Source organism: Gopherus flavomarginatus, chromosome 4 (genome assembly GCF_025201925.1).
Source record: "Gopherus flavomarginatus isolate rGopFla2 chromosome 4, rGopFla2.mat.asm, whole genome shotgun sequence".
Classification (NCBI taxonomy): Eukaryota; Metazoa; Chordata; order Testudines; family Testudinidae; genus Gopherus; species Gopherus flavomarginatus.
The window spans coordinates 60,408,396-60,434,823 of NC_066620.1; the positions used below are offsets into that span (position 1 = coordinate 60,408,396).

General features: G+C 41.6%; 2 protein-coding genes across 5 annotated transcripts; one reads left to right on the forward strand and one right to left on the reverse strand.

Moving 5' to 3' along the window:
- Window positions 1-3,834: 3,834 nt before the first annotated feature.
- On the forward strand, window positions 3,835-12,044 carry TRMT61B (tRNA methyltransferase 61B). Of its 4 annotated transcripts, none has more exons than XR_007773755.1 (7): window positions 3,835-4,826; window positions 5,757-5,859; window positions 8,618-8,808; window positions 9,359-9,450; window positions 9,881-10,119; window positions 10,984-11,176; window positions 11,645-11,728. XR_007773755.1 is itself a non-coding variant. In XM_050948559.1 (7 exons), exons 1-7 carry the CDS (start codon window positions 3,936-3,938, stop codon window positions 11,988-11,990), a joined length of 1,668 nt encoding a protein of 555 aa, XP_050804516.1. In that variant the 5' UTR covers window positions 3,835-3,935; the 3' UTR covers window positions 11,991-12,044. The 4 variants fall into 4 exon arrangements, 2 of the variants coding, with proteins under 2 accessions (XP_050804516.1, XP_050804517.1); XR_007773756.1 differs by having other exon boundaries at window positions 11,648-11,706; XM_050948559.1 differs by lacking the exon at window positions 10,984-11,176 and adding an exon at window positions 11,923-12,044.
- Window positions 12,045-12,188: 144 nt separating this feature from the next.
- On the reverse strand, window positions 12,189-25,104 carry SPDYA (speedy/RINGO cell cycle regulator family member A). The gene is made up of 6 exons (XM_050948674.1): window positions 24,686-25,104; window positions 23,425-23,483; window positions 23,044-23,129; window positions 18,404-18,575; window positions 15,348-15,648; window positions 12,189-12,279 (listed from the first exon to the last, which is right to left on the reverse strand). The coding sequence occupies exons 1-6, from the start codon at window positions 24,912-24,914 to the stop codon at window positions 12,191-12,193; spliced, it is 936 nt and encodes a 311-aa protein (XP_050804631.1). The 5' UTR covers window positions 24,915-25,104; the 3' UTR covers window positions 12,189-12,190.
- Between the last annotated feature and the right edge of the window lie 1,324 nt (window positions 25,105-26,428).

Sequence of the window (26,428 nt, forward strand, 5' to 3'; positions counted from 1 at the left end):
TTCAGCCAGGTCATTAGTAAAAATGTTAAATAGCATAAGGCCAAGAACTGATCCCTGTGTGAGTCCACTAGAAACACACCTGTCTATGATGGTTCCCTGTTTTTAATTACATTTTGAGACCAATCTGCCAATCTTTAATCCATTTAATATGTGCCACGCTAATTTCATATTGTTCTAGTTTTTTTAATCAAAATGTCAGGCAGTACCAAGTCAAATGCCTTACAGAAGTTGAGAGAGACAATATATTTTATTTGGATCAACTTCTGTTAGCAGAAGGTACAAGCTTTCGAGCTTCAGGGCTGGGGAAGGTACAGAAGTCTATTACATCAACACCAAACTTGCAATCTTATTAAAAAAATACCAAGTTAGTTTGATAGAATCTGATATCCATAAACCCATGTAGATTGGCATTAATTATATTACTCTCCTGTATTAATTGAGTTGTGTATTAGCTGCTCCATTATCCTGTGGGAGTGATAGGAAATAGAAAATATAGCTTGGATATCAGAAAAAAAGTCTTGAGCATTGGGGTCTATTAAAATGCAACATAGTTTCCCACGAATAGTGGTGGTAGCCCCAGTGATTAAGCAAGAATGGAAAAAGTACTAGAAAGTGTAATCTAGAGATCAATCCTCTACCTATCAGGAGGTAGACTAGATGATTTAAGAGATATTTTTCTTCTGTAATTTCTATATTTTCCCCTGATTATTAGGACAGTGCCTTGCAAATTGTTGTATCAGGCCAGATATCCATATAAACAGGGATGTGAAAAGGTGTGATTCCTGACCAATGTAGCTGTGCTGGCAGAAGCCCCCTAATGTAGACACAGTTATAACTGTACAACCACACTTTTGCCAGTCTAGTTTCTTTTACCTGGTGTTGTTTTGGAGGGGGTGGGGGCATGAGTAGAGGTGGGGCTAAAATAAACTATGCTTGCAAAAGTACAATTCTGCCAATTCAAGCTGCAACCACGGTAGCACTCTAGGAGTGCTTTGCTAGTACAGTTAAGCTTTCCAAATGTAAACCTGGATTAATTTTCATGTATTATAATAATTCAGTACACTGTAAACAATTATTTTCTAAAAGTACATTTCAGATGCATCACCAGCTTTTCAGGATGCATGTTAAATATATGCATAGTCCTTTCTGTACTGTACCCAGAGCCGGTGCAACCATTTAGGCGGACTAGGCGGTTGCCTAGGGCGCCGAGATTTGGGGGTGCCAAAAAGCGCCCCCACATTTTTTTTAAATGGTTGAGCAGCCGCTGCTGCTGGGACAGAGAGGGAGTGTGAGCTGCCAGCAGAAGCCGGCAGCCCAGGGTGTCCCCTGGGTCAGGGCACCTCCGCGGCAGCCCGCAGCCCAGGGTGCCCCTGGGTCAGGGCGCCGCCGCGGCAGCCCGCAGTCCAGGGTGTCCCCTGGGTCAGGGCGCCACCGCAGGGGGTGGCAGGCAGCTCCCGTGGAGCTGCCGCAGTGGTGCCTGCGGACAGTCGCCTGCTCGTGCGGCTCCAGTGGACCGCCCGCAGGCATGACTGCAGCAGCTTCACCGGAGCCGCGGAGAACCGGACCCTCCGCAGGCACCACTGCGGCAGCTCCAGCGGAGCCGCGGGACCAGCGCGCAGGGCGGCGAAATTGCTGTCCACATAGGGCGCTCAAAACCCTAGCGCAGGTCCTGACTGTACTCATTACATATCTTCTATATTCCTTTGAGGCACATCCAGTCAGAAGAAGCATAAAATAAATACTTCCTTGCAAATGTAAATTTTTTCATACTCTCTCATTTAATAATCCCTATCTACTTTCTTTAACATGGGGAAAATTATATATGATGGAAAAAAAATCAATGAAAATATTGCTAATGACTAATGTGTCTCTATCATAAATAGTTTTCCCTAGAAGAGGGGGGCGGAAAAGCCCAGAAACCTGTTCTGATTGTAGTTTATAGACTGCAAGTATAAATGTATAGTGACTTATGTTCACCATTAAAACCATGCACATCTCATAGCCAGATCTTCAAGAGCTATTAACATGATTACCATATTTACGGGTGCTGTAAATCAGATAGTCATTTTATAGAAACATGAGAAAAGACAACCAAAAACATTTTCAAAAGTGCCTTTAAAAACAGGACTTGGGCTCATAAATCATATAAGCGCTTTTGAAAATTTTACTCAAGGTCTGTGTCCCATAGGGATGATGACAAGGGATGAGACAGTACATAATAGTTTACAGTAACAATGTATCAGAGGGGTAGCCGTGTTAGTCTGGATCTGTAAAAGCAGCAAAGAATCCTGTGGCACCTTATAGACTAACAGACGTTTTGGAGCATGAACTTTCGTGAGTGAATACCCACTTCCTCAGATGCATGATTTTCAATGTAACAATGTAAGAATTCACTCTTGGCCTGAGTATATCTTGTGGTTCTGATGCAAATAATGAAGCTTTGCATTTTTTTCCCAGTGAAGTGTAACACTTGTAAACAACAAAGCAGAAATGAATGTTACGGAAGGATTTAAAGGATGGGAGTAGGAGGGAGGGTGGATTGTTAAATGGGTTTGTCTTAGTTTTAGATTTTCAGCTATTGTTTTTTGAAATAGGCACATGCCATCAGTGGATCCCCGTTGTCTTTCCTCTTTTAGGCTCTAGTCCTGCAGTGAGCTCCCTGTGGTGTCAGGGTTCATCCACACTGAGCTCATTGAAAACGAGGACCTTATAATTCATTCTGAAAAATAAAGATGCAAAGAAATTGCACAGACCATGCTGCAACATAGACAAAAACCTTAAATCTTCAGAAAATGTAGTCAATCCCTGACCTCCGGCCTAGTGATTTTGCAGTTGTTCTTTCTCCACCATTTTGCATTGTAAATGAAAACAAACCTCTAGACAAGCTTCGAACAAAGTTCTATTCAAATTTACAACATATTGTAATTTTCTTTTGATTGTATTTTTTAAAAAACATTAAATTGCAGCAGCATATCTGCCTTACCTATGTTTTGTCTTTTGTGCCGAATTGTTTTGCTCAAATAAAGTTAAATTATAGTATGATTCATTTAAATCAAAATATGATGCTTTGTGTTTTTGTCTGGCTGAACAAGAAGCCAGATTTAAACTACATTTGTTCATATTAGTTGTTACGGCCAAGGTATGTTTTTTGTTTTCGGGGGAAGGGTGTGTGGCAACAACTATGAGAGAGTATAATAAATAATCTTAGCATTCTCATAGCATTTTTTTTTGTTCAAAATACTTTAACTGGATTTTGATTAATGTTTGTTATCTTCAGGACAGATTTCAGAGTAAATTCTCCCTTTTTATAGATAGGAATGTTTATGGGATTGTATTTCAAAGCCTTTCAAATCTCACTTACTTAAGAACGGATATACTGGGTCAGACCAAAGGTCCATCTACCCTACTATCCTGTCTTCAGACAGCGGCCAATACCAGGTGCCCCATAGGGAATGAACAGAACAGGTAATCAGTGATCCGCTCCTTGTCGCCTCCTTGTTCCTACTTGGAAGGAACCATCTTCGCAGTCTGTATTCAATTGAAAGCAGTTTAAAAATCTTTCCCCCCACATGATGAAGGGTTTTCATGGGTCATTTTCAAACTCTCACGCTATTAGGGTGAGGGAGTCGAAGGAACACAAGGCTGTTTGTGAAGGGAACAGCAGCTGCTGGACGCCATTCTGATCGGGGCTGCCAGGGCCATGTGGGCAAACACGTGGATCCGGACGGTCGCAGGCTTACTGCGGACGTGTGTGTCGCTGTGTTGGCCCTCGTGGTTCCTGAAGGGGGAAGGCAAAGGCGAGTCCGCCTGCGCCTGAGCAAGTGCTTAGTCCAGCCCAGGGGGCCTAGCCAGCAGCACATGCTAGACCGGCAAGCGGCGCCCGGGCTCTCCCGGCCACGGCAGCTTTGTGTGCAGCGCCCCCGGCCGGCGCAGCCATGCTGCAGTGTGCCAGGCGGTGGCTGAGCCTGCAAGTGCTGGGAAGGGAGAGTCGGGCGCTGCCCGCGCGAGGGGGGCCGGGGAAGCCCGGGTTGGTGCCGCAATGCGGGAGGAGGCGGGCGAACTGGTGCCGGGCGTTGCTGGGCAGGGGAGTGTTTGGGGCAAGCGATCGCTTAGGGGTCGCACGCACCCGGGAGCAGGGTGCGCCTCCCCTGCCTTCAGCCCATCGCCTCCGGTCGGTCCGAGCACTGTGTTCCGGCTCGCTCCGGGATGGAGGTGGGGCCGAGTCGGAAGAGCAGGTCACTGCCGGTGCATCGCCTGTAGCCGACTCCCCCCCGGCGGCTGCATCGCAGGCGGACCCGGGTCAGCTGCTGAGGAGCCGGAGGAGACGAGCCTGGGAAAGGGCCCTGTCGCCTCTGGAAAGAGTGAGCCGACTGATACCCGAGGAGTTGCTCTCGGAAGAGATCAGGGACATACGGCGCGCAGACCTGGGGGAAACAAGGCAGGAGGACAGCAGTGAAAACAGCGACTCTCACCTCCAGCTGCCTGCTGCCAGTAGGTCTCCCCCCGCACAGCTGCAGAGGGATGAAGACAAGACGCCTGTTGACACCCATAACACATCGGCTAAAGATGTGCCTTTCCAAGCCGGGGACTTGATTTTAGCAGAGTTTCGCAGAAAAACCTACACAGAGTTTAAACATATGCGTAACCTGACAGCTGTCGGGAAATTGAATAGCAACTGGGGAGTTATTAGCCACCTGGAGATAATAGGCAAGCTACCGGGCCAAATGTTTAGGACTTCTAGTGGGTTTCAGTTCCTGATAAGGAGACCAGCCTTAGAAGATTTTGTGCTTTTGATGAAGAGAGGACCTACTATTTCATATCCAAAGGTAAGGCAGCAGTGCGTGGGTTGTCAGTTGTTGCAATGGATGTTTCCACAAGTGATCAACTTTAACTTGAAGACTGGTTTAAATAGAAGCTGTTGATGATTATTGGTTTTTAAATGGCAGGACCACCCCAGTTCACCCAGCTACAAGATGGGTACCAGAACCATTGGGTTAGGGTGGTGAGCCATGGATTTAGGGAATCACAGACTATCAGGGTTGTACGGGACCTCAGGAGGTCATCTAGTCCAACCCCCGGATCAAAGCAGGACCAATCCTCAGACAGATTTTTGCCTCAGATCCCTACCTGACCCTGGGGAGGATTGAACTCACAACCCTGGGTTTAGCAGGCCAATGCTCAGACCAGGAACTTTGAATAGATGTACAGTTCCAGTCTCTAGGCTCTGGGAGATGCTTTGGATTTCTATTAAACAGCCCTTCACATATAAAAGTTTGGGTAGTCCTAATTTAAAACCTTTTTAGAGATGCAGTCTCAGAGTCTTTTGTTGTTAATTTGCATATCCAAGCATTTTCAGTTTAGGGAAACAGCAATACAATTTACTTTTAGACAGCTTCCTTCCTACTAAACAGTCCGTGTTTTACAGTGGGATATTTTAGCTTTTACATTACAATCATAATTTGCCACTTGTGTTTTACTATATTAAGGAGTCCTATCATTCCTGTATTAGTAAATTACTTCTTTCTATTAATATTTGCTTTGTTGATCTGAATAGCTGCAGGACCTTCAGGTGGCTTATGCAAGTGCATAGTGATTTTCAGAGATATAGCATACCCACAGTTCCTGTTGATTTCTATGGAACCTAAAAGTGCTCAGCACTACTGAAAATCAGGCTGCTGCTTTAAGCAATATCCTAACATATTTCTGTTTGAATATACAGTATAGAAGTATTGGTTTATTTCTCTTTTAACCCTTAGGATATTAGTGCAATGCTGATGATGATGGATATCAACCAAGGAGACACTGTGGTGGAAACTGGTACTGGGTCTGGTGGGATGAGCTTGTTTCTATCAAGAGCAGGTAAAAGACCCTAGATTTAGCAAATAGAGGAGTTTATTTCAGAAGCAACACAGAAATATTGATATAACAAGTGCTACTTTTCCATTAATCAAAAAAACTCTCTATGTCCACTTTCAGGATTTGCTGTGGCTTTTCAGATTTATATATGCTGTTTACCTAGGGTGAAATTTAGCACTGTGCAGAGAGCCAGCACATAGCCTGTAAGTTATTTAGGCTGCATTTTGATGTCATAAGGTGTACAGGCCTTGTGCTGATGCTCTGTATGGGGTTGAATTTCATTCCATATTTTTATCATTGGTATTCTTGTATTGCCTTTCTAGCCTCTTTCTTGCTATTCGTGGGTTACTCTTTCCTCACCCCTGTTTGTGTGTAGGTAAGTAGAGTGCATCGCTGAAGTCGTGATCATAGTGGAGGAGCAGCTCTGCTATTAAGGTTGAGACTTGCTTATGCCATGTCTACACTACAGTAACAACACAGAGTCCGGTGGCACCTTAAATTTAATTTAAGGTGCCATTGAACTTGTTGTTTTTGTGAACACAGACTAACACAGCTACCCCCTGATACTTGACACCATTCACTACAGTGCTGTAGCGTAGATGCTTCCTACATTGATGGGAAGGGTTTTTTTCACTGATGTAATTAATCTACCTCTTTGAGAGGCACTAGCTAGGCCGATGGAAGAATTCTTCCATCAACCTAGCTGCATCTACAGTGGGGGTTAGGTTGACCAAACTATGTGTCACAGGGCAGGAATATGAAGCTGAAATGGCAGTGGTGGAGCCAGGATGATATGGGAGGAACTAGTTGCCACCTTTGTGCTGGCTCTGATGCCATTTGCAGAGTCCCAGCTACAACAGATACTTTATTTTCTGGAATAGGCGTGATGAAGTCTCCTGCATTAGGAATGATAAACCAAGTCTGCACCAGGCACTGAGAACAGGTATGTGTGGCACAGAAACTCACTGCTGAGATCAGGGTGAGGCATAGTCAGTGCACGGCCCAGTATACAATGCAGAGACTGTATTGGGGAGCTGAGAACAGGAGTGCTTAGCACTTACAGTGCTGAGAACCAGCAAGCTTGACATAGGCCCACAAGAGCTGACAGAAAAGGAGGGCAGGATGAGAACATGCTTTGAGAGGAATGGAACAATAAACACCCATGGTTTCAGGCTGTATCATCTCTACCATGGGGTGTTCTCATTCAGCTCAGAACATTTCTTCGAGATGAATGGGCTACTTCACACCTCCCTGAGCTTCCCCTGGGGAAGATGGAAGTGTAGAACCCCTTCCCTATACACTAGATCCAGGTTTGAGGTAGGGATTCTGGACCTCTATTCTTCTCCCACTTCTGTATGCATTCCTCACAGCCTTCTGTCCTCAAAATTTACCAGAGGCATGTCGTTTTTTTTCTACAATTTCTCAATGAATAACGAATCATCCTCAAAGTGGTCTTTGCTTTCTAGGAACTCATGTACTGACAGAACAGAACCATAATGGGGGGAACGTTGGGCACCTTCCCATCCAGTGCCGTACCTGGTAATGGCCAGAAAGTGGAACCTTTGATTCCTTTACCCCTTCCCTACAAATATCCCCACATTCCTCCCAAATGCTTCTCTATGGCTGCTCCACCAGGCTGGGAGAAGGAGCTCCTTTGCTCCCCTTCCCTCACTTGGAGAAGAAACCCAGAACTCCCCACCTCCTCTGTGCTGCTTCCAATAGTAGAAAAGGGGCTCCACAGGCTCCCCTTCCCCCACAATTGCTGCTGCTCCTATGGAAAAGGGGATGTCAGATCTGTGCAGGGGAATGGGGAGAGAAGGGGATCAGAGTTGTGTAATGTTGGCACAAAGCGTAAGTGGTCCATAGACACCTTGTGTTGGCCCTCTGCACAGAGGTGAATTTCAGCAAGTGAGTCATGCTTCTGTTACTGTGAATGTAAAACCAATTCTGATTTAGGCACTAGAAATGAATGCGTGTCCGTGTTTATCTTTCCCAAACTCCTGTATCTGCTACAGAGCGAGTTAACTGAAGGACAGGGTGCTGGTTGAGGCTGCTGTTTCACTCCTGGAGACCTGCACTCTGATATGGGTCACAAGTGAAAATAAGTGTATTGGGTTTCACTGTAGTCTTTCTTTGGCCACTGCTTTAATCTCATCCCAATGTTAGGCATAACTGACGCTATGCCCTGCAGTTGCTGCACTGTAACTCCTGCATGTGGATGCTGCGGGCATAAACTAAAAGGTTCCTAGTTCTCATTAATGTAATCCTATCTGAAGAGGACTACATTAATGTGCATTGGAAACCTTTTGGTTTGTGCCTGCAGCATCTGCCCTGGAGAGATACAGCGCATAACTTTATTGCAGCCGTGTAGACGAGCCCATACCATTGTTGGCAGCATTAGCAGAGAGATCAGAGACTGAAAGGACCATAGATATTGAATTCTTCTCTTATTGCTAGAGGTGCTCTCTCCAGGTGAGGATTGAGACAAATGGTTCTGCCAGCCTCTGCTGTACCTATTCATAGAGCAGACAAATTTCAGCCTCCAAAATGTTAATCTGGCATTTTTTACATGCACAGGATCACTTAAATTTGAACAAAAATAAATTGTAGTTGATTATCTTTTATATAATAACTTGTTAGGGTGAGAAAGGGGAGACAATTTAGACTAACCCGTTCTGTTATTTACTTAGATGTTTTTAACCTGTTAACTTGAATCAGGGAAAAAAAAATAGTAAATTTAGTGTGTTTCATTTGCTTTAAGTTGGGCCTCGAGGACGTGTTATAAGTTATGAAATCAGAAAAGATCACCATGCTGTAGCGAAGAAGAATTACAGGCGCTGGCGTGATGCATGGGGAATAGGACATGCAGAAGAGTGGCCAGATAACGTGGATTTCATTAATAAGGATATTTTAACAGCTGCTGAGGATATGAAATCTATAACATTTGATGCAGTAAGTCTTTAGTAGAAAACTCCCTACCTTAAAGAGATTGGCATCTGATTTTTTTTTCTGATTTAAATGAAAAGCAATTTTCTTATCCTCTCCATTGTGGGTTTCCCACCTCTAGCCTAAGCGCAAACTATAAAGAAACAACCAAGCCTATGTTAGCAGGGATGGACAAATCCCATCTCCCATTGTCAGCAAGTGTCTTTGAAGGTCTGATGGTGCATCATCCTCAAAAGAAACACTGATATGTCCATACATTCACTCCTTTCTGTCTTATAGGGAAAAGCATACTTTGTCCGTCTCCATTTGCAATAGTACAGTTGTGAGGGGAAATAGATTTTTCCACTGCTGAACTAGGCATATACTTTGTATATATTAAGTTCAAGAAAAATTGCAGACTTATTTGTACTATAACTGTATTATATAAAAAAAAACCAACACACTTTTATATCACCTGTTTTCCATAAACAAACTCATTGTTTTCTGCTTTTGTTGACTTGGAGAAACTGATTTATGTCTATTCAGTCTGCTTAATAATTATCTTGTTCTTCTATAGGTAGCTTTGGATATGCTTAACCCTCAGATTGCTTTGCCTGTTGTGTATCCAAATCTTAAGCAGGGTGGTGTATGTGCTGTATACCTAGCAAAGTAAGTATTAAAACCTGGCATTTATAAACTTGTTTGATTCAGACATCAAATAACTGTAGTTTTGTTAAGCATGTCTTTATGCATAATAGATTTTAAATACAAAATGATTATTTTTTGTAACAGTTTTCTACATCTGTTGTTCCTGTAATACTTTATGAGCTGCTCTCAGTATAAGTCCTGCAGTCCTTACTTAGGCAAAATTCCCATTGGGGTCAGGGGGAGTTTTACCTGAGTAATGTCTGCAGGATAATTGCCCACGTTCTTCTGTGCAGTATTCAGATTTGTTGTTGGTTTATACTAAAACTGATGGCTTTGTCTTCACCAAGAAGTGAAGAGCACAGTGCAGTGCACAGGTCCAGGACTAGCAGTTGTATAAAAGGATCTCAAAATAGAAAAATGTAACACCATATCTCTTCCATTTCTCTGAAAGTATCACACAGGTTATTGATCTGTTGGAAGGAATACGGACATGCCATCTCTCTCTCTTATGTGAAAGGATTGTTGAGGTGACTCACAAAGATTGGTTGGTACTCCCTGCTAAGCAGAAGGATGGTAGGTTAGTCTCAAGAGTGGAACCTCAACAAATTGTAGATGAGGAACTTCAACCGAAAGAAGGTGAAGAGCTTCCTATTCGGGATCAATCAGTAGTTGGAGAAAGTGACGACGTTGGTAAGGAGCTACCCTGTATTAGATATATATTGGACTAGGACAGTGTTTCTCAAACTGGGATCACCGCTTGCGTAGTGAAAGCCCCTGGCGGGCCGGGCCGGTTTGTTTACCTGCCGCGTCTGCAGTCTGGCCGATCGCGGCTCCCACTGGCCGCAGTTCGCCGCTCCAGGCCAGTGGGAGCTGTTGGAAGTGGTGGCCAGCACATCCCTGGGCCCGCGCCGCTTCCAGCAGCTCCTGTTGGCCTGGAGCGGCGAACCGCGGCCAGTGGGAGCAGCAGTCAGCCGGACCTGTGGACGCAGCAGGTAAACAAGCCAGCCTGGCCCGCCAGGGGCTTTCCTTACACAAGTGGCATCCCAAGTTTGGGAAACAGTGGACTAGGAGGCTAATGTAAATTTTCCCCCCTTTGAAGAGAGATTCTCCCTCACCACATCTGTTTTGAACTAGATGTAATTAAGAGAAGTCTGCCACCATTTCACACATCCTTTCTCTCCCAAATAATCTGCTTACATCACTTCAGATGTACATATGTCCTCCACATCTATGAGCCAAAGTTATCAGCTTGTGATGTATGCAAGCGCCATTGGTTCATACTGGCATCTACTGGTTTTCTAACTCCTTTCCAAAAGCATTGCTGTTGCATGAAGCAAAAGTATTAGCCCATGCTTACCAGACAGATACTTGGTGGTGGTGCAGTTGGCTTGAAGTATAACTTTTTTCTGTAGTCTGAAAGCTGCAAATCTGGGTCTTTAAGCATGAAATATAAACAAACAGTTTTTTGTTACTTTTATCATAAAAAATTGAGGCTGAGGGTTTTTTTGAGAGCTAAAAATGTAATCACGTAAAATACCATTTTCTGTTTTTCAGACACCTTATCTACTCACCCCTAGCTCTTGTACTACTTCCTATAAAAAATACTGGGAGTAGTGAAGCTGAAAGTCTGGGTTGTGGAGAACAGGTTTAGCACCCAAGTCCTTTCCTACAAATGAACTTTTTCTGGCTACAATCAATATTTTTTGGGAAGCCCTTTCCTAAATTTTGATTGGCAGCTATATTAATGGTAAATATAAATGTAAATGAGATGGTCTTTTAATAAATCCAGTTGCAAATTAAGTAAATAAATTCTAATTGGCAGCTCAATCATGCTGTTGAGGGAAACTTTTTAAACTTGAATTCAGGAACTGTTGTCTTAGGGTAGCTCCCATATTCAGATTGTTGCTGCTTTATGGTTCATTATGATTATGGTGTGTTTTTGGGACTGCATGTGGCAGACTTTAACCAAAAACAGGATGCTTTGTCTGCAAGCTGCAGCTCTGGCAAATTCAGACAGTACAGCTCATTCTAGCTATAGGTTTGTCAATATAGCAGAAGAGGCTGTCTATACTGATGGATGGCTGCAGAGCAGCCTGCTAGGAGTGGATTAACAAAAGAGAGGAAGGCAAGATGTTAGAGATTAGTATTTAGACATAAAATACTCTCCTTTTTTTTTCACCTGCCAGGAAATAAATATTTTTTTATTTTAATTCAGCAGAATCACTTTCTGATTATGTCAAACCATATGGTTCACTGCCTTACATTGCTAGACCTTACCCTTGGCAAACTGGTCACACAGGTAAGAAATGTTTGGGAAATGTTTTTATAATCTTAAGATTTGTTAAATAGTATTGTATATTTTGCAAACATTCGCTCTTTCTAAACTAGTATTTTATCATTGACATAATGAGTTGATATAACTTATAGTAGTTATCTATTAAATGCACACTGAGGTTCCTGTGGCAATAATTTTTTTTTTTTCCCTCTAACTAGCATTTCTCATCAAGCTGAGGAAATATAAAGTGGCATATCCAGACACTGCTCCAGATGGCAGCTGCTAATTTGAGTACTGTACTTTGCCAGAATAAAATTAAATGTTGTAAATGGCTGTTTAATTTTGTAGACTTGTGAATTGTTTAAAATTACTACTTTGATTTATATTGAATGTACATTTTTATATTCCATGTACAATCTAAAGAAGGGACGCTAATGAAATAGTGAACTATGGTACAGCTATGCAATACTGTTAGAAACAAACATTTCATTCTTCATTTCCTGTAAACCAGTCCATGGATTTGTCCTGATTCATGCAGCTAATCTTTCTCTCTTTGGTGAATAGACTGTTGCAACCTACCAGAAATTAAAAAGAAAGAAAGAAAAAAAAAAAAAAGAATTTGTTTACATAAGGTAAGAGTACAATAGACCAAACTGCATTCTGCTACAGATGCAATTCCTGTTTGCGTTGTTATGTACCAATCAATACTAATCACCTTTGTTAGGAGCAAAATATATTTGCATAATTCTACATCGAGTCAATAGGAAATGCAATTCATGGAATTTTGGCCCTATTATCTATACTTATTTACTACAAGGCACTGTTTACACAAAGAAAAAGACCAGTTATTGATAAGATTTTTCTTGCTATACCTCTGTCAATCAGGGCTGAAGATTGTTTGGCTGATAGTAGTCAGATCATTTTCAACATCATTACAGAAAGCATGTCTACTATTTGTTAGAGGGAGAAGAGGAGGCATGGTACTGTGGACAAAGCATAGGACTGAAGAGTCAGGAGTTCTAGTTTTAATCCCATCCCTGTAACACACTTCTTATGTAGTTTTGGAAAAATCTGTGCCTGAGTTTCTCCCTGTTTAAAATGGATATGCTAAAACTTCTCTACCCTATGGGATATTCTGAGGTTGAAAGGGAAACCATCCACAAGGACACTGTGAACCTGACTATATACAAAGTGCTATCAAATGCATGAAGTAAATTAACTAATTTTTTTCCTAATCTCTTTCATATATAGTAATCTTAACTCTTATCTGTAACAGTAGTAAGTTTAAAAAAATTGGGACAGGAGTTTGATTATAGTCTCAAATTGGAGGCTCTGTGTAAGTGCAAAGTATTTTAATAGTGAGCTGAACCTGTGATATGTTCTACTGGACTCGTCTGCCTAATTCCTTTTCTGTTATAAATATCACACAATTGAAAAATTTTCAACGTTTAAAAAGCCCCTTAGAATTGGAACAGTTTACGGAAAATATCAAAACAATAAGTATAACACTCTGTAGGATTCCTAATGCCAACATTTCAATCCCATTTGCACTAATGGAAAAATAGATATTAAAGATAATTTATTATGTTTCCAATTTTTATTTAGATAAATTAATCCCACTTCTTCAAAGATGAATGCATGTATTTAATGTTTCACACTTTAGTGTAGTGCCCAGTGGTTAAGCATATGTTTAAATTTTGGTAGATTTCAGCCTTATACATTTTTATAAAATGAATCTACCAAAAGATAATCATCTAAAGCATGATCCAGTCTTAATACTTAATTTAAAAATGAACAAACACCTCCTTTATATGGTGGAGACTTCTCAGATACAATAAAAGCTATCTAAGATTTTAGAGTGGGAGGTGGGTTAGAAAAAAACAATTGATCTAATGAGTGATCAGGTTCAGAATATATATGATAAAGAGCTGCACTGGTTTTTGTTTGTTTGTTTTTTTAAACCCTGAACTTGTGTTGCTTACAACAGTAATCTTAAAACTCAGATAAACATAATTTATTCTTATTGTTGCTTCTAACAAACAGGAAATGTTAGAAAGGAATTTTCAGAATTAATGTGAGAACTTAATAGTGGACAACTTCTTGCTCATAGTAGTATATATTCATCAACAGTCCACTGAAGTCAGTGAGCAGCTATGAATAAAAGTTAACAGGATTTGTCAACTTCCCAGCAGAGTTAGAATTGAGAACAGTTAAAGAGACAAGGATAATTTCCACAGACCTAGAAGATTTTTAGTTCATTCAGTCACAGAGTGTTTAGATTAGTACTAACAAGAAAGGGTAATTTACAACAAAAGTCATAAAAATAGTCTGTTACTGTGATAGTAAATTTCATCTAACAAGACTTCAGAATAGTTTGGTGAAACAAAACATACTGTGAGGGGAGGGATAGCTCAGTGGTTTGAGCATTGGCTTCCTAAACCCAGGGTTGTGAGCCCAGTCCTTGAGGGAGCCACATACGGAACTGGTGTAAAAATCTGTCTGGGGATTGGTCCTGCTTTGAGCAGGGGGTTGGACTAGATGACCTCCTGTGGTCCCTTCCAACCCTATGATTCTACAAGTATGTAAAGAACCCTGGAAAGAACTGAGAATAGTTTTGCAAAAGAGGCCTTAAGATAAAACATTAGCTGTTCAAACAGACAGATGCACTTTCTGATACTGAAACATCTGAGACTTGTCTCCTAAGGGTTTACTCAAAATATACTCATTTATTTTACCAAGAATAGCACACAATCTGGATAGAGTTCTGGTTACAAATGAGATTGTTAACTGGCTGCACAACACTGCTAAATCCTTGGAGGTCAAGAAAATTGATTTAATAAATGTTCACAATTCAAAACTAAAACATGCTTGGCGTTAATTAGCGCATTTGTTGGTAGTCTCTGTCTAGGTGCCTATATGGCCCCCATTCCCAAAATCTGAGTCTTAGTAGAGTGTCCAAGGATTTAATAGGCATGAAGACTACACTGTGGTCATATTACTAGAAAAGCTTCACCACACTGCTCTGCCAGTGTTTCTCCAGGTTAGAGATAAGCAACCTTGTCAGGGCAGCTAAAAGAGCTTTTATTGCTGCTATTTATGCTATCCCAATTCTGTAGATAAATAAAGCAATGGAGAGTCTAGTCTTTCACAAGCACTACATTCATTCTTTCCAAAACTAACATGCTAGTGGAATAGGAAATGGCTTGTTTCTCACTTTATGTCAAGCTTTTGGTTAAGTGAGAGACTTCTTACATACAGAGCAAGGGAAAAGCAGAGCTCAGTCCTGCAGCAGAGGTGTGTGCTTTAGAAATGCTGATATATTAGATGTGCAAGACAAGTGGTTCTCAAACTTTTGTACTGGTGACCCCTTTCATATAGAAAGCCTCTGGGTGCGACCGCCCCCTTCTAAATTAAAAACATTTTTATATATTTAACACCATTATAAATGCAGGATGCAAAGGGGGTTTGGGTCGAGGCTGACAGCTTGCAACGTCCTGCCCCCATGTAATAACCTCATGACCACCTGAGGAGTCCCAACCCCCAGTTTGAGACCCCCTGTGCTGTACAGATACAGCAGATTCCAAGTTAATAAATATATACCTAAACTAAGTAAATGAAAGCAACTTACAATACTAAACTGTACCTTGGGAATAACAGCAAGGAGAAGGATCAACTAGCATTTTTTCAACTGGGAAAGTGTCCTTCAATTCCTGAGATACATGTTGCTCCATGATCTCCAAAGTCCCAGTGGATGAAGAAGATGAGGATGATAATCCCAGTCCTACAAATCTTCCTTTCTTACCACAAAGCGAACAATCTGCTGGTGTGGCACTTGGTCCACGGGGCAGCTGCACTTCATCTTTGCTGTAATTTCTGACAGCCCCACTGTGATGCATGGAACGTTCTCGCTGCCATATGTAATGTGATGGAGCAATAGCCATTACCTAGATTAGAAAAATCTTTATGTATAGAACCAGTGTAAGAAAAACAATAAGCAAATACTGGACAACTGAAATGAAGAGAAACGTATTTCTATTTTTAAGTATATGTTTGTCCTGGAAGATGGAACCTCTGTATGAAACTGAACGTTACGGTGGAAGGAACAAGTTTCAAAATACCTCCTCTGTGCAAATATTATTTGGTGATGCAATAATCACTTTAATTTCTAATTGATGTAGGGATTCAAGGAAGAAAAGCTACATTCAGTTTCCATCATATCTGTGTCTGAGAAATACACATCATTGGTTTAGAATGGTAGGGAACTCAGAAGTGCTCTTTGCTGGCTGAACCACTCTGGATGACTTAATTAAAATTTCCTTAACTTTACAGTTTGACAAAGTCTTGTGCCGTTCCACTTATCCAATGTAAACCCCATCATGCTTTCCAACAATTGAAGATGCCATAGTTTCAGTATGGAACCTCCTTACAGAAAAAATTGTTTGAGGAAACAAAAAAAATTCCCCAAACAATCTTAAATCTGGTATCAGTTCTCACTGTGCTAGGCTGTAACTGTGCAGTTTCACAATATTTAATGGAAATAGATAAGCTCCCATCTTTTCCAAATCCAAACAGAAAATGTATTTCACTACTTTCTGCAGTTCAATCCCACATGTCATAACGGGGCCCTTCCTGGCAGCAGGAATAAATCCAACCAGAGAACACTGAGGAATAGTATTTATCAGGTTGACTTTTTTTTCCTTTTCTGTTAAGCTCAGGTTTGAAAAACAGGATGAAATAATGCAAAAGCAATTAATGGGTTGTTAAAACACCTTTAATTTTTAGAAATAAAGGGTAAAATCCTGGCCTTACTGAAGTCAAATGGAGTTTTGCTGTTGAGTTCACTTGGGACAGGATTTCATCCAAAGTATTGAACTTTTATCTAATAATTGAAATTGACAATTTTCTAAGTAGTTTGAAAAATGAAATAATTCTAAACTGAATGAGGTGACTTGCATAAACAGTTTCCTCTTTGTTGCAAATTCCTTCATTCAGGACCAACAGTAAATAGGGTATCTGTATAAGACACAAAAAGAACAAGAGTACTTGTGGCACCTTAGAGACTAACAAATTTATTTCAGCATAAGCTTTTGTGGACTACAGCTCACTTGGACTCTGGTCAGCAAAAACTCATGCAGCAACTTTGGTAGTGAATGCTCCGTGGCACAATGTAAAACTTTCCAAGGTGGACTGGCTATGTGGGCAAATTTTTAAAAATTTGGATATGGACTTTGAAACAGGGTTTTATTGAGTTTACCCTAAAAACAGAGGCCTAGATCCACAAAGGTAGCTAGGCATGAAACCCCAGACTTAGGCACCCAATGGCTTCAGTCCCAGTTTTTGGCTCTACTGCAATCCACAAAACTCCTACCAAGCCCTGTCGGAGCCTAAACTCATTCAGCATCTAAGTTTTCAGGGTAAAAGTTCCCAAGGTGTCTAAGTTTCTGCCTCTGGGCATGCACACTGCTACCTCACTCTAGGTATCCAGGCACCTGTCTCCCACCTAAGTGCCAGAGCAATTCACAAGCTTGGGGAAGATATGCATTCATCCCCCTAAATCATCTGAGGGGCCCAATCCAGAAGGTGTGCTCATGGGCCCCCTACCAAATCAGGTCCCATTCAAAATCTGTTCAGAGGTGGTGGTAGTGGTGCCTGGCTTATAACATTTATCTCAGGGGTAAGAGCACCCAGTGGGAGTCTCAGGTTCAATTCTTCCCTCTGCCAGAGTGGGAGAAAAGAGATTGGAGGGTCCTGTTCAAATCCCATCTTCCCTTTTGGCAGAAGGGGGAATTGAACCTGGGTTTCCCACAGCCCAGGTGAGTGTTATAACCACTGCAATAAACATTAGAAGATGAGTGGCACTATCTCCTTCTCCTCTGGCTGTTTTGTGTAGAGTGAGGCAGGTGCCTAACATTCCTGCAAAAAACTATTTAGATACTTAAGACACGTGGCTCTAGGAGACAGGTTCCTATATATGGATTGCTAGGAAGAGATAGGTGTGTCCCTGAGGCCTAGATTTAGGCACTTATATAAATATACATGGAGCTATACCTATCTCATAGAACTGGAAGGGACCTTGAAGGGTCATTAAGTCCAGTCTAGTCCCCTGCCTACACTAGCAGAACCAAGTACGGTCCCTGATGGATTCTTGCCCCAGATCCCTAAATGGCCCCCTCAAGGGTTGAGCTCACAACCCTGGGTTTAGCAGGCCAATGCTCAAACCACCAAACTATCCCTGCCCTCCTTAGTTCCATGACACCATTTTGCATACCCCTCTTATTGGCTCACATAGGCAGCTCCCCACCTAATATGATGGCTTTTGTAGATCGTATTTAAGGCACCTAACTCTTCCCATTCATTATATAGGGACCCTAGGCACCTAATTTAGGCTTTGTGGATTATGGTGGTATTTCTGTGGTTTTATAGGCACCTAGAAGTTAGGTGCCACAGTTCTCATAGTTGCAAGCCTAAGTCCCTTCCTGAATCCAGGCCAGAGTTCCTAAGAATGCATATTAAATGCAAAGGAAAATAATCCATTTCAAAACAGAATAGGCAAATCATTAAATTTCAGGTGCTTTTTTCCCCTTAATCCCTGGTTTATCAATACATTTCTGTTAAAGACAATGTATCTAATATATATCAGACCAGATCCTCAACTGGTGTAAATAGCTCAAGAATTGAATGCATGAAAAGCCTGCCTACCTCTTCACAGCAACGTCTGCTTACAATAGCCCTGTAGTCAATTCTACCCCAGAGTTGGTCTCTTAACTTTAAGAAGTTAGGGAAAAGCTTCCGCCAGGTTTTTCCCAAAGCCCATGGAAAAATTTCATACTTTGACTCTTCATCATCTTCTTCAACTGTATTTGCAAGATACCTACAAAAATATATATTAAGAATCTCCAACCTTGAGTCACCACATCACATGATTTTAACTTTACACACCTTTAAAATAATTCCTGACTTCCACTAGTTTGGGGAAATTTTCTACCAAATTTTAGACTTCTCCCAGGATAAAAGGAATTTTCTGGTTTACTTCAATCCATTAATACAAACATATATGAAACAGCATAACAACTCGCTTTGTGCTAAAGTTCACTGGATGGGCACATACATTAAATATAATCCAGTTTCACTACTTTGCCAAATCAACAGGGCATCCTCACATTAAAATGAATACTTTTTGATTGACTCCTTAGGATATGAGGCACAAATACATTGTCTGAGGTATAAAAGTTTAAAGAAAATGTCAGTGATAGATCTGCTTCAAAACTAAGGCCTTACAGGCCTTGTCTACATGTGAAAATTGTACTTCCTTAACCAAGTCTGTTTAGAAACCAGGAAGCAAAAAATATTCAACATTAATAAAGCAGCAAAATAAATAAAAACATACAATAGGTACAACACCATTTTTAAGGGGAACTCACTTTTTTAACATCCACATTTCTCCGTTCTTTCAGAAAATATTTCTTGTTCCTTGGTTTTGTCCCTCCTACCTTCCCCCCCCCGCCCCCGACCACAGGCAAATATTGTTACCTCCTATCTAGAGCCACAAACCCACCACAATCAGCTATTAGTACAGCTTGCTAAAGGGTCGTGAAAGTTTAGCAGCCCAGACACAAAAGTCCAGGTTCACAAAAGGAACAAGGCACTTAACTCCCCACTTTAGATTCTTAAGTGAAAAATTTAGGCACCAGTGAGGTCCTTAAAACCCATGGTTCAGCAGCTGCTTAACCCAATAAACATCTAAATTCACTCAGCATCTAAATTTTCACTGTAAAAGTCCTCTACCCTACATTTCTGCCTCTGGGCATGCGTGCTGCTGCCTCACTCTAGGGTGTCCAGACACCTATCTAATGCCTAAGCTCCGGTGAGATCCTCTAACCAGGTAAAGATAAGTGTTCCTCTGCCTACCTCACCTTGAGGGCCCGATCTGGCAGATGTCATCAAAGCATGCCTATTGGGTTGGGGCCCATACAAACTGAGGAGGCAGCAGAGATGGCAGCACCTCCTTTCAGCCTAGTGGGATTATAACACTCACTCGGGATATGGGAGACTTGGGTTGCATTCTCCCCTCTGCCTGATCAGGTGAAAGGATTTAAATTGGAATTTCTCATCTCCCAAAGGAGTGTCTTAGCCACTGGCCTAGGGGATATTCTGATATTCAGTTTCTTCTGTTGCAGCTGTCCATTTTGGATAAATTTTAAATAGTCATTAGACCAGAAAGAGAGTGAGAATGATTCTATAGCCTGGAGGATAAGCCACTAATGTGGGAGACCCAGAATTGAGTCCCCCTGCTCCAGTAACTGTTGCCATCTTTGCCACTTAGTTTCACACACATTTGCTGACAGCAGAGACATGGAGAGACACAGGAAAAATGGGTTCAATTCCAGGCTCTGGAAGGGAGTGTGCTCTAGATTCAGGCACAGACTGTTCTGCCCCTTTCCCTGAAATTTGATCCCTTCTATCCTGTCTGTCTCCTCCCCACCACTGGATCCTTGTTGCCAAGGGAAAAAAGACGGTGACGTGGAAGAGGTGAACCTCTCAACCACTCTGGAACATCTGCAGCGGCGACAAATCAAGGAGCTGTGCACTAGCTTCGCCCCATTGTTCTCAGCCACCCCAGGACGGACTGAACGGGCATACCACTCCACTGACACAGGTAATGCTCACCCCATTAGAACCCCACCCTACCGGGTGTCTCCTCATGCCCAAGCTGCTATAGAACAGGAGATCCAGAACATGCTACAGATGGGTATAATCCACTCATCTACCAGTGCATGGGCATCTCCAGTGGTTCTGGTACCCAAACCAGATGGGGAAATACGCTTTTGCGTGGACTACCGTAAGCTAAATGCGGTAACTATCCAATGCCACGCACCAATGAGCTATTAGAGAAGTTGGGACGTGCCCAGTTCATCTCTACAATAGACTTAACCAAGGGTACTGGCAAGTACCGCTAGATGAACCTGCCAAGGAGAGGTCAGCATTCGTCACCCATGCGGGGGTATATGAATTCAATGTCCTTCCTTTCGGGCTTCGAAATGCACCCGCCACCTTCCAGACGCTGGTAGATGGTCTACTAGCAGGACTGGGAGAATATGCAGTTGCCTACCTCGATGATGTGGCCATTTTTTCAGACTCCTGGCCCGAACACCTACTACACCTGGAAAAGGTCTTTGAGCGCATCAGGCAGGCCGGACTAACTGTTAAGGCCAAAAAGTGTCAAATAGGCCAAAACAGAGTGACTTACCTGGGGCACCAGGTGGGTCGAGAAACCACAAACCCCCTACAGGCCAAGGTGGATGCTATCCAAAAGTGGCCTGTCCCAAGGTCAAAGAAACAGGTCCAATCCTTCTTAGGCTTGGCCGGGTACTACAGGCGATTTGTACTACACTACAGCCAAATTGCTGCCCCACTGACCGACCTGACCAAAAAGACCCAGCCAAATGCATTTAACTGGACTGATGAGTGTCAAAAGGCCTTTACCCAACTTAAGGCGACGCTCATGTCTGACCCTGTGCTCAGGGCCCCGAACTTTAACAAGCCATTCCTAGTAACCACGGATGCATCTAAGCGTGGTATGGGAGCAGTTCTCATGCAGGAAGGACTGGATCACAACTTCCATCCTGTCGTGTTTCTCAGCAAGAAACTGTCTGAGAGGGAAAGTCACCGGTCAGTCAGTAAAAAGAAATGCTACACCATTGTGTAGGCCCTGAAAAAGCTACGCCCATATGTTTGGGGACGGCAGTTCCAGCTACAAACTGACCATGCTGCGCTAAAGTGGCTTCATACTGCCAAGGGGAACAACAAGAAACTTCTTCGTTGGAGTTTAGCTCTATTCACTCTGTCTATCCAATCCAGTCTCCACTCCTCAGGTTTCTTATCCTAGTCTCCTTACCCAGACAGTCCCAGCTGTCCCCAGGGCTGCCCAGAGGCGGGGAGCAAGTGGGGCAATTTGCCCCGGGCCCCACAGGGTCCCCGCGAGCCACTCCGGGTTTTCGGCAGCACTTCCGCAGTGGGCCCTTCACTCACTCCGGGTCTTTGGCGGTGGGTCCTTCAGTGCAGCCGAAGACTTGGAGCGAGTGAAGGACCCATCGCTGAAGTGCTGCCGAAGCCTCGGAGTGCCGCCTAGTGAGTACAAGCACCACAAGGAGCAGAAAAAAAAAGCAGTGATCGGTGGCACTTAGGGTGCTCTACCGCTGTCGCTTCATTCTTCGGCGGTGGGTCCTTGCCTCCGAGAGGGACCCGCCGCTGAATTGCCGCCGAAGACCTGGCCCTGCCCCAGACCCCCTGAATCCTCTGGGTGGCCCTGGCTGTCCCCCATCCGGCCCCAACTCCTTGTCCCCAGTCCCCATGCCCCGGCAATCCAAGTTCCCCCTTACAGCTCCTGAACCAGTCTCTCCCTCCTCCCCATTGTATCCAAGTTACAGTCTCCCTCCAAGGATCAGTTTCCCTCTCCACCTGTCCCTGATTACTTTTCCCAGTTTCTTTTCTCCTTCCACACCCTAGCTCGTTCTCTTTGGTTCCCAATCTCCTTGCCCAGCCAGTCCTCATCTCACACCTTCAACTCTCAGTCACAGTTTCTCTCCCTGCTCCAATTCCAGTCTCATGAGACTCCTTGTCCCAACCTACTCCTTTCCCTCTCCCAGGTCTGGTTTGTCTACTCTGCATTTGAATCAGACATCTTTCTCCATGCTACCTGGGTCCCAACTGTGATAAAGACGCAGTGGTGGGGAAAAGCACAGTAAGAACACAGAAGAGACAGACTCCCTTCCTCTCAGTTCCAGTGCCCATTCCTGCCCTCAAGCCAGGAGGAGCCATTATAGGGAAAGTTGTTCTGAGACTCTGCACCATGCTCAGTTGCTCTGTGGGGATGGTGTAGGTGCAGTCGCAGTCTTGTCAGCTAGGAGCTGTGAGAATCTTCAGCTTGCTTCATGAGTAAGAATTTTTGGAGATTACAGCTGCTAACACTGAAGAAGTGTCTACTGAACAACATGTATGAACTGCAGTTTTTAAAGGCTTATAATTTGGTCATATTTGGGCAGATTTTCACAGGAATAGCAAAAGGCACTCCCTTAATACAAAGGCAATCCCCCTGCCAAATTTCAAGTCCCTGCTTCAAAGTCTGGGGGCGCTATTCAAAGAAAAGATCTCAAGTAGTTTTTAACCTGGGCAAATTAATGGATTTTTCTCTATCCTGCTCATATGGGGAAGGGTTGTGATGTGAAACCTCTCCCCATAAGAATCCTAATTTATAAATCAAAATTATGAATGGAATAAACACAGAACTAAATCAATGAAAAATATGTTATAATTCAACCAAATATTTAAAGAATACTTACAGAGCAACAAAGAAATTAAGTCTGGTGTGCTCATTTATACTGAAGCTAGCCCTCTTGAAATAAACAAAAGTCATTGCCAAAAGATACTGTTAGAAAAACATAAAATATTAAAATACAACATTAGTATTTTTTTGTTTTATATATAAAATTTCCTAAAAGGACGTAACATCTTTTAAATCTGTTTCTGACATCACCACAAGATTATATTTTATTAATTTCCCACACTCAGAAAAGCATAAATTGTTTCCTATGTTACTTTGCCAGAAGCTGTGTGAATACATTAGAAAGCAGAATATGGTTTATTTTCATATTACAATATCAAGTCATTAAAAGTAAAAGGCGCAAAAAGTGGCCTATTCACTAAAACGATACCAAATTTACCTTATCTGCAATTTTACAGCAGCAGTCCATCCACAGGAAATCTTGAATTAGATCATCATCTGCAACAAAAAAACAGTGGTGATATTTCAATTGAAAAAATTATCTTTTTTTAATTGGGTGGGGAAGGGAGGAAGCATTTGTTTCTACAGATATAGATACAAATGGGCATTTTATCAAGCCAAAGAAAAAAAGATTGGCTGGACTGATCAGTAAGGAGCAGAGCGGCTGACAGAAGAGATATGTTAGGCTTAGAAAAAAATCTAAACAAAAGCAAAAAGAGAAGCCATAACAAAGGCAAAATGGAGAACACAAAGAACCAAATTCTCTGTTAACATTAGTGAGTGCAACTCAACTGAAAGTCACTGTATGGTGTTTTTCTGTTTATTTTATTCCCTGCACTCTTAACGGGTTGTATATAATTTACATTATAATTTACAATTATTTCTGATTAACCACACAGTTTTGAGAGTGTAGAGATTCTGTCTGACAACCATTAGTAAGCAAAACAAATTTGATGGCTTGGCTAATCAATGTACCACTTTTAATAACCATTCTGCAAATATGAAAATTTACTGTAATTGGCTACTATAAATTCTCTACTCTGATTGACTCAATATTTTCAAGTCAGCATTAAAACAGCTTTCCTCTATTTCTCACTCTTTTCAGCTGAAGCAGAAAAAAACAAAAATTATATGGAAGGGAGAAAAATACTAATTTCTCCAAACACCTTTCTTCCTTCTACATTCATTTCACTTTCCGCCATACATAACTACAAGGCTTTTCTTCCCACAATAATGTATTTACTTACATTGGTGGGAAATTTAGCCTCTTTCAAATCTGTTCAGAAACATAATGTAAAACAAATGTATATTGGCAAAGAGAGCCTTGCTGACATCTAGGGTGGGATCGGGATGAAGGAAAAAATAAAAGGGAGAGAAAGGAAATGATATGTGTAGGAAGGGTCAAATGATTTTTGTTTTATCTCTAAGCAGTGTATTTTTCAGCAGTTTGACAGCCCTTTTGTAGTTATTTTTATTTAAAATGTAAATATTTATACATTGAAATATAACAGTTGTGGTGGAGGAATGGGAGTGTTTTCAGTTAACTGAGGAATAATATTCAGCCACTTCAGCGCAAGATATGGCTGTTAATGTATGCATGAGAAGCACTCTCAAGTTATATTTAGAAAACATAGTTGCTTATAAAAAGTATTTGTGTTCAATCAACACATTTTACTCCAAATGTATAATTGTTAACCTACCAAATAGTTTAAAGAAAGCAGTCATTTCCTGACGCTGAATAACCAGACATGCACCTTTTGGACGTTTAGACTTATTATTGTGCACATCTTTTTCACAATTTTCCTGACTGTCTTTAAAAATAGGACGTTTTAGACTAATAGATTTATTTTGCTGGTGTGATCTAGATGCACTTGACTTTATATGAACAGTGACAGTGCGAGGTGTCTGACAGACCAGATTATGTCTCATTTTTGTATTGAAGATTCCTGTTAAAATAAAAAAAGACAATATTAACAATAGAGATGATTATATAGATAAGTTGTAAAATAAAAGGCACCAATAAATCTTTTTTCTATATCCATTTTGGTGTCAAGAGAAACCATAGATATAACAAAAAATTCATACACAGTTGCTTTGCAGACTCCCTCTCTGTAACTGTATTATTTAGCTTAAGCATTTTCATGTATAGTTTGTATGGAAGATGAAATACAGAACAGTTGTATTGTACTAACATAAGTCCCAATCCTGCAAACACTAATGTAAACAACTTTACATATGAGTAGTCCCACTGAACTCAGTTGGCAATTCACATGCATAAAGTTACTCGGGTATAAGTATTCGCATGATTGGGGCCATGATGTGTTATAATGAGCAATATAATGCACATTTTATTTTTGCTTTTTTGTACCACTCAGACTGCATGGTCATCTTGTGAAAATAAAATAATAGTTGGCATTAAAGTGCCCATAGTCAAAGATTCTCTCTACATTATATGAAGTTTTATGATAAATATTTTCCCTGTAGGTCATCTGTATTAGACTGTGCAATATGAGATTTTACTAGATAAGTATTGTGTGTATTAAAGATTGGAATTGGAAACTTGATTTTTTACATGCAATTATAAATATGTGCACATGAATGCTAGAGATATATTAACTTGTATACAGATTTGTCAATACATTTTGCAACTAGAATCTGGACTGAAATCAGCAATTTAACTTTTATAGGCTAACAAACAATTTCAGCTGGATGCTACCTACCTGTACCATTCAAATTAATGATGTAGGGGTGGAATTCTAACATAACCCATTACTAACCTTCTGAGCCATCTAGCACCTTGTATTAATAATAATAATAATAATAAAACAAAACTGTCAGAACATTATAATCCCAAAAATGGTATGACTCCCCCTCATAAGCCACCCAAGCACTTTGAATTTCTATAGTACCTTTCATCCCAGCATCTCAAAGAACTTTATATCTTCTGAGATAAGGACTGTGATAAGGCCCTATCTTATATCAATGTGAACTGAAGACAGGGGCCTTACTTGAGGTAAAACTCTCCCATAGAGAAAGACTTCATCATTCTTTTCTCATTCAGAATTTCCAGTGAAATATCCCTTATTAAAAAGGTTGCATGATCAGACTTACATGCTCCCATTTTTTCATTAAAAACTATAGTAATCAAATATCAGAGGGTAGCCGTGTTAGTCTGGATCTGTAAAAGCAGCAATGAATCCTGTGGCACCTTATAGACTAACAGACGTTTTGGAGCATGAGCTTTCGTGGGTGAATACCCACTTCCTCAGATGCATCTGAGGAAGTGGGTATTCACCCACAAAAGCTCATGCTCCAAAACGTCTGTTAGTCTATAAGGTGCCACAGGATTCATTGCTGCTTTTATAGTAATCAAAGGCATCTTTATTTTTACCTTATTTGCAATTAGTGACATAGGACTGGAAGAGACCTCCTGAATCAGAGTC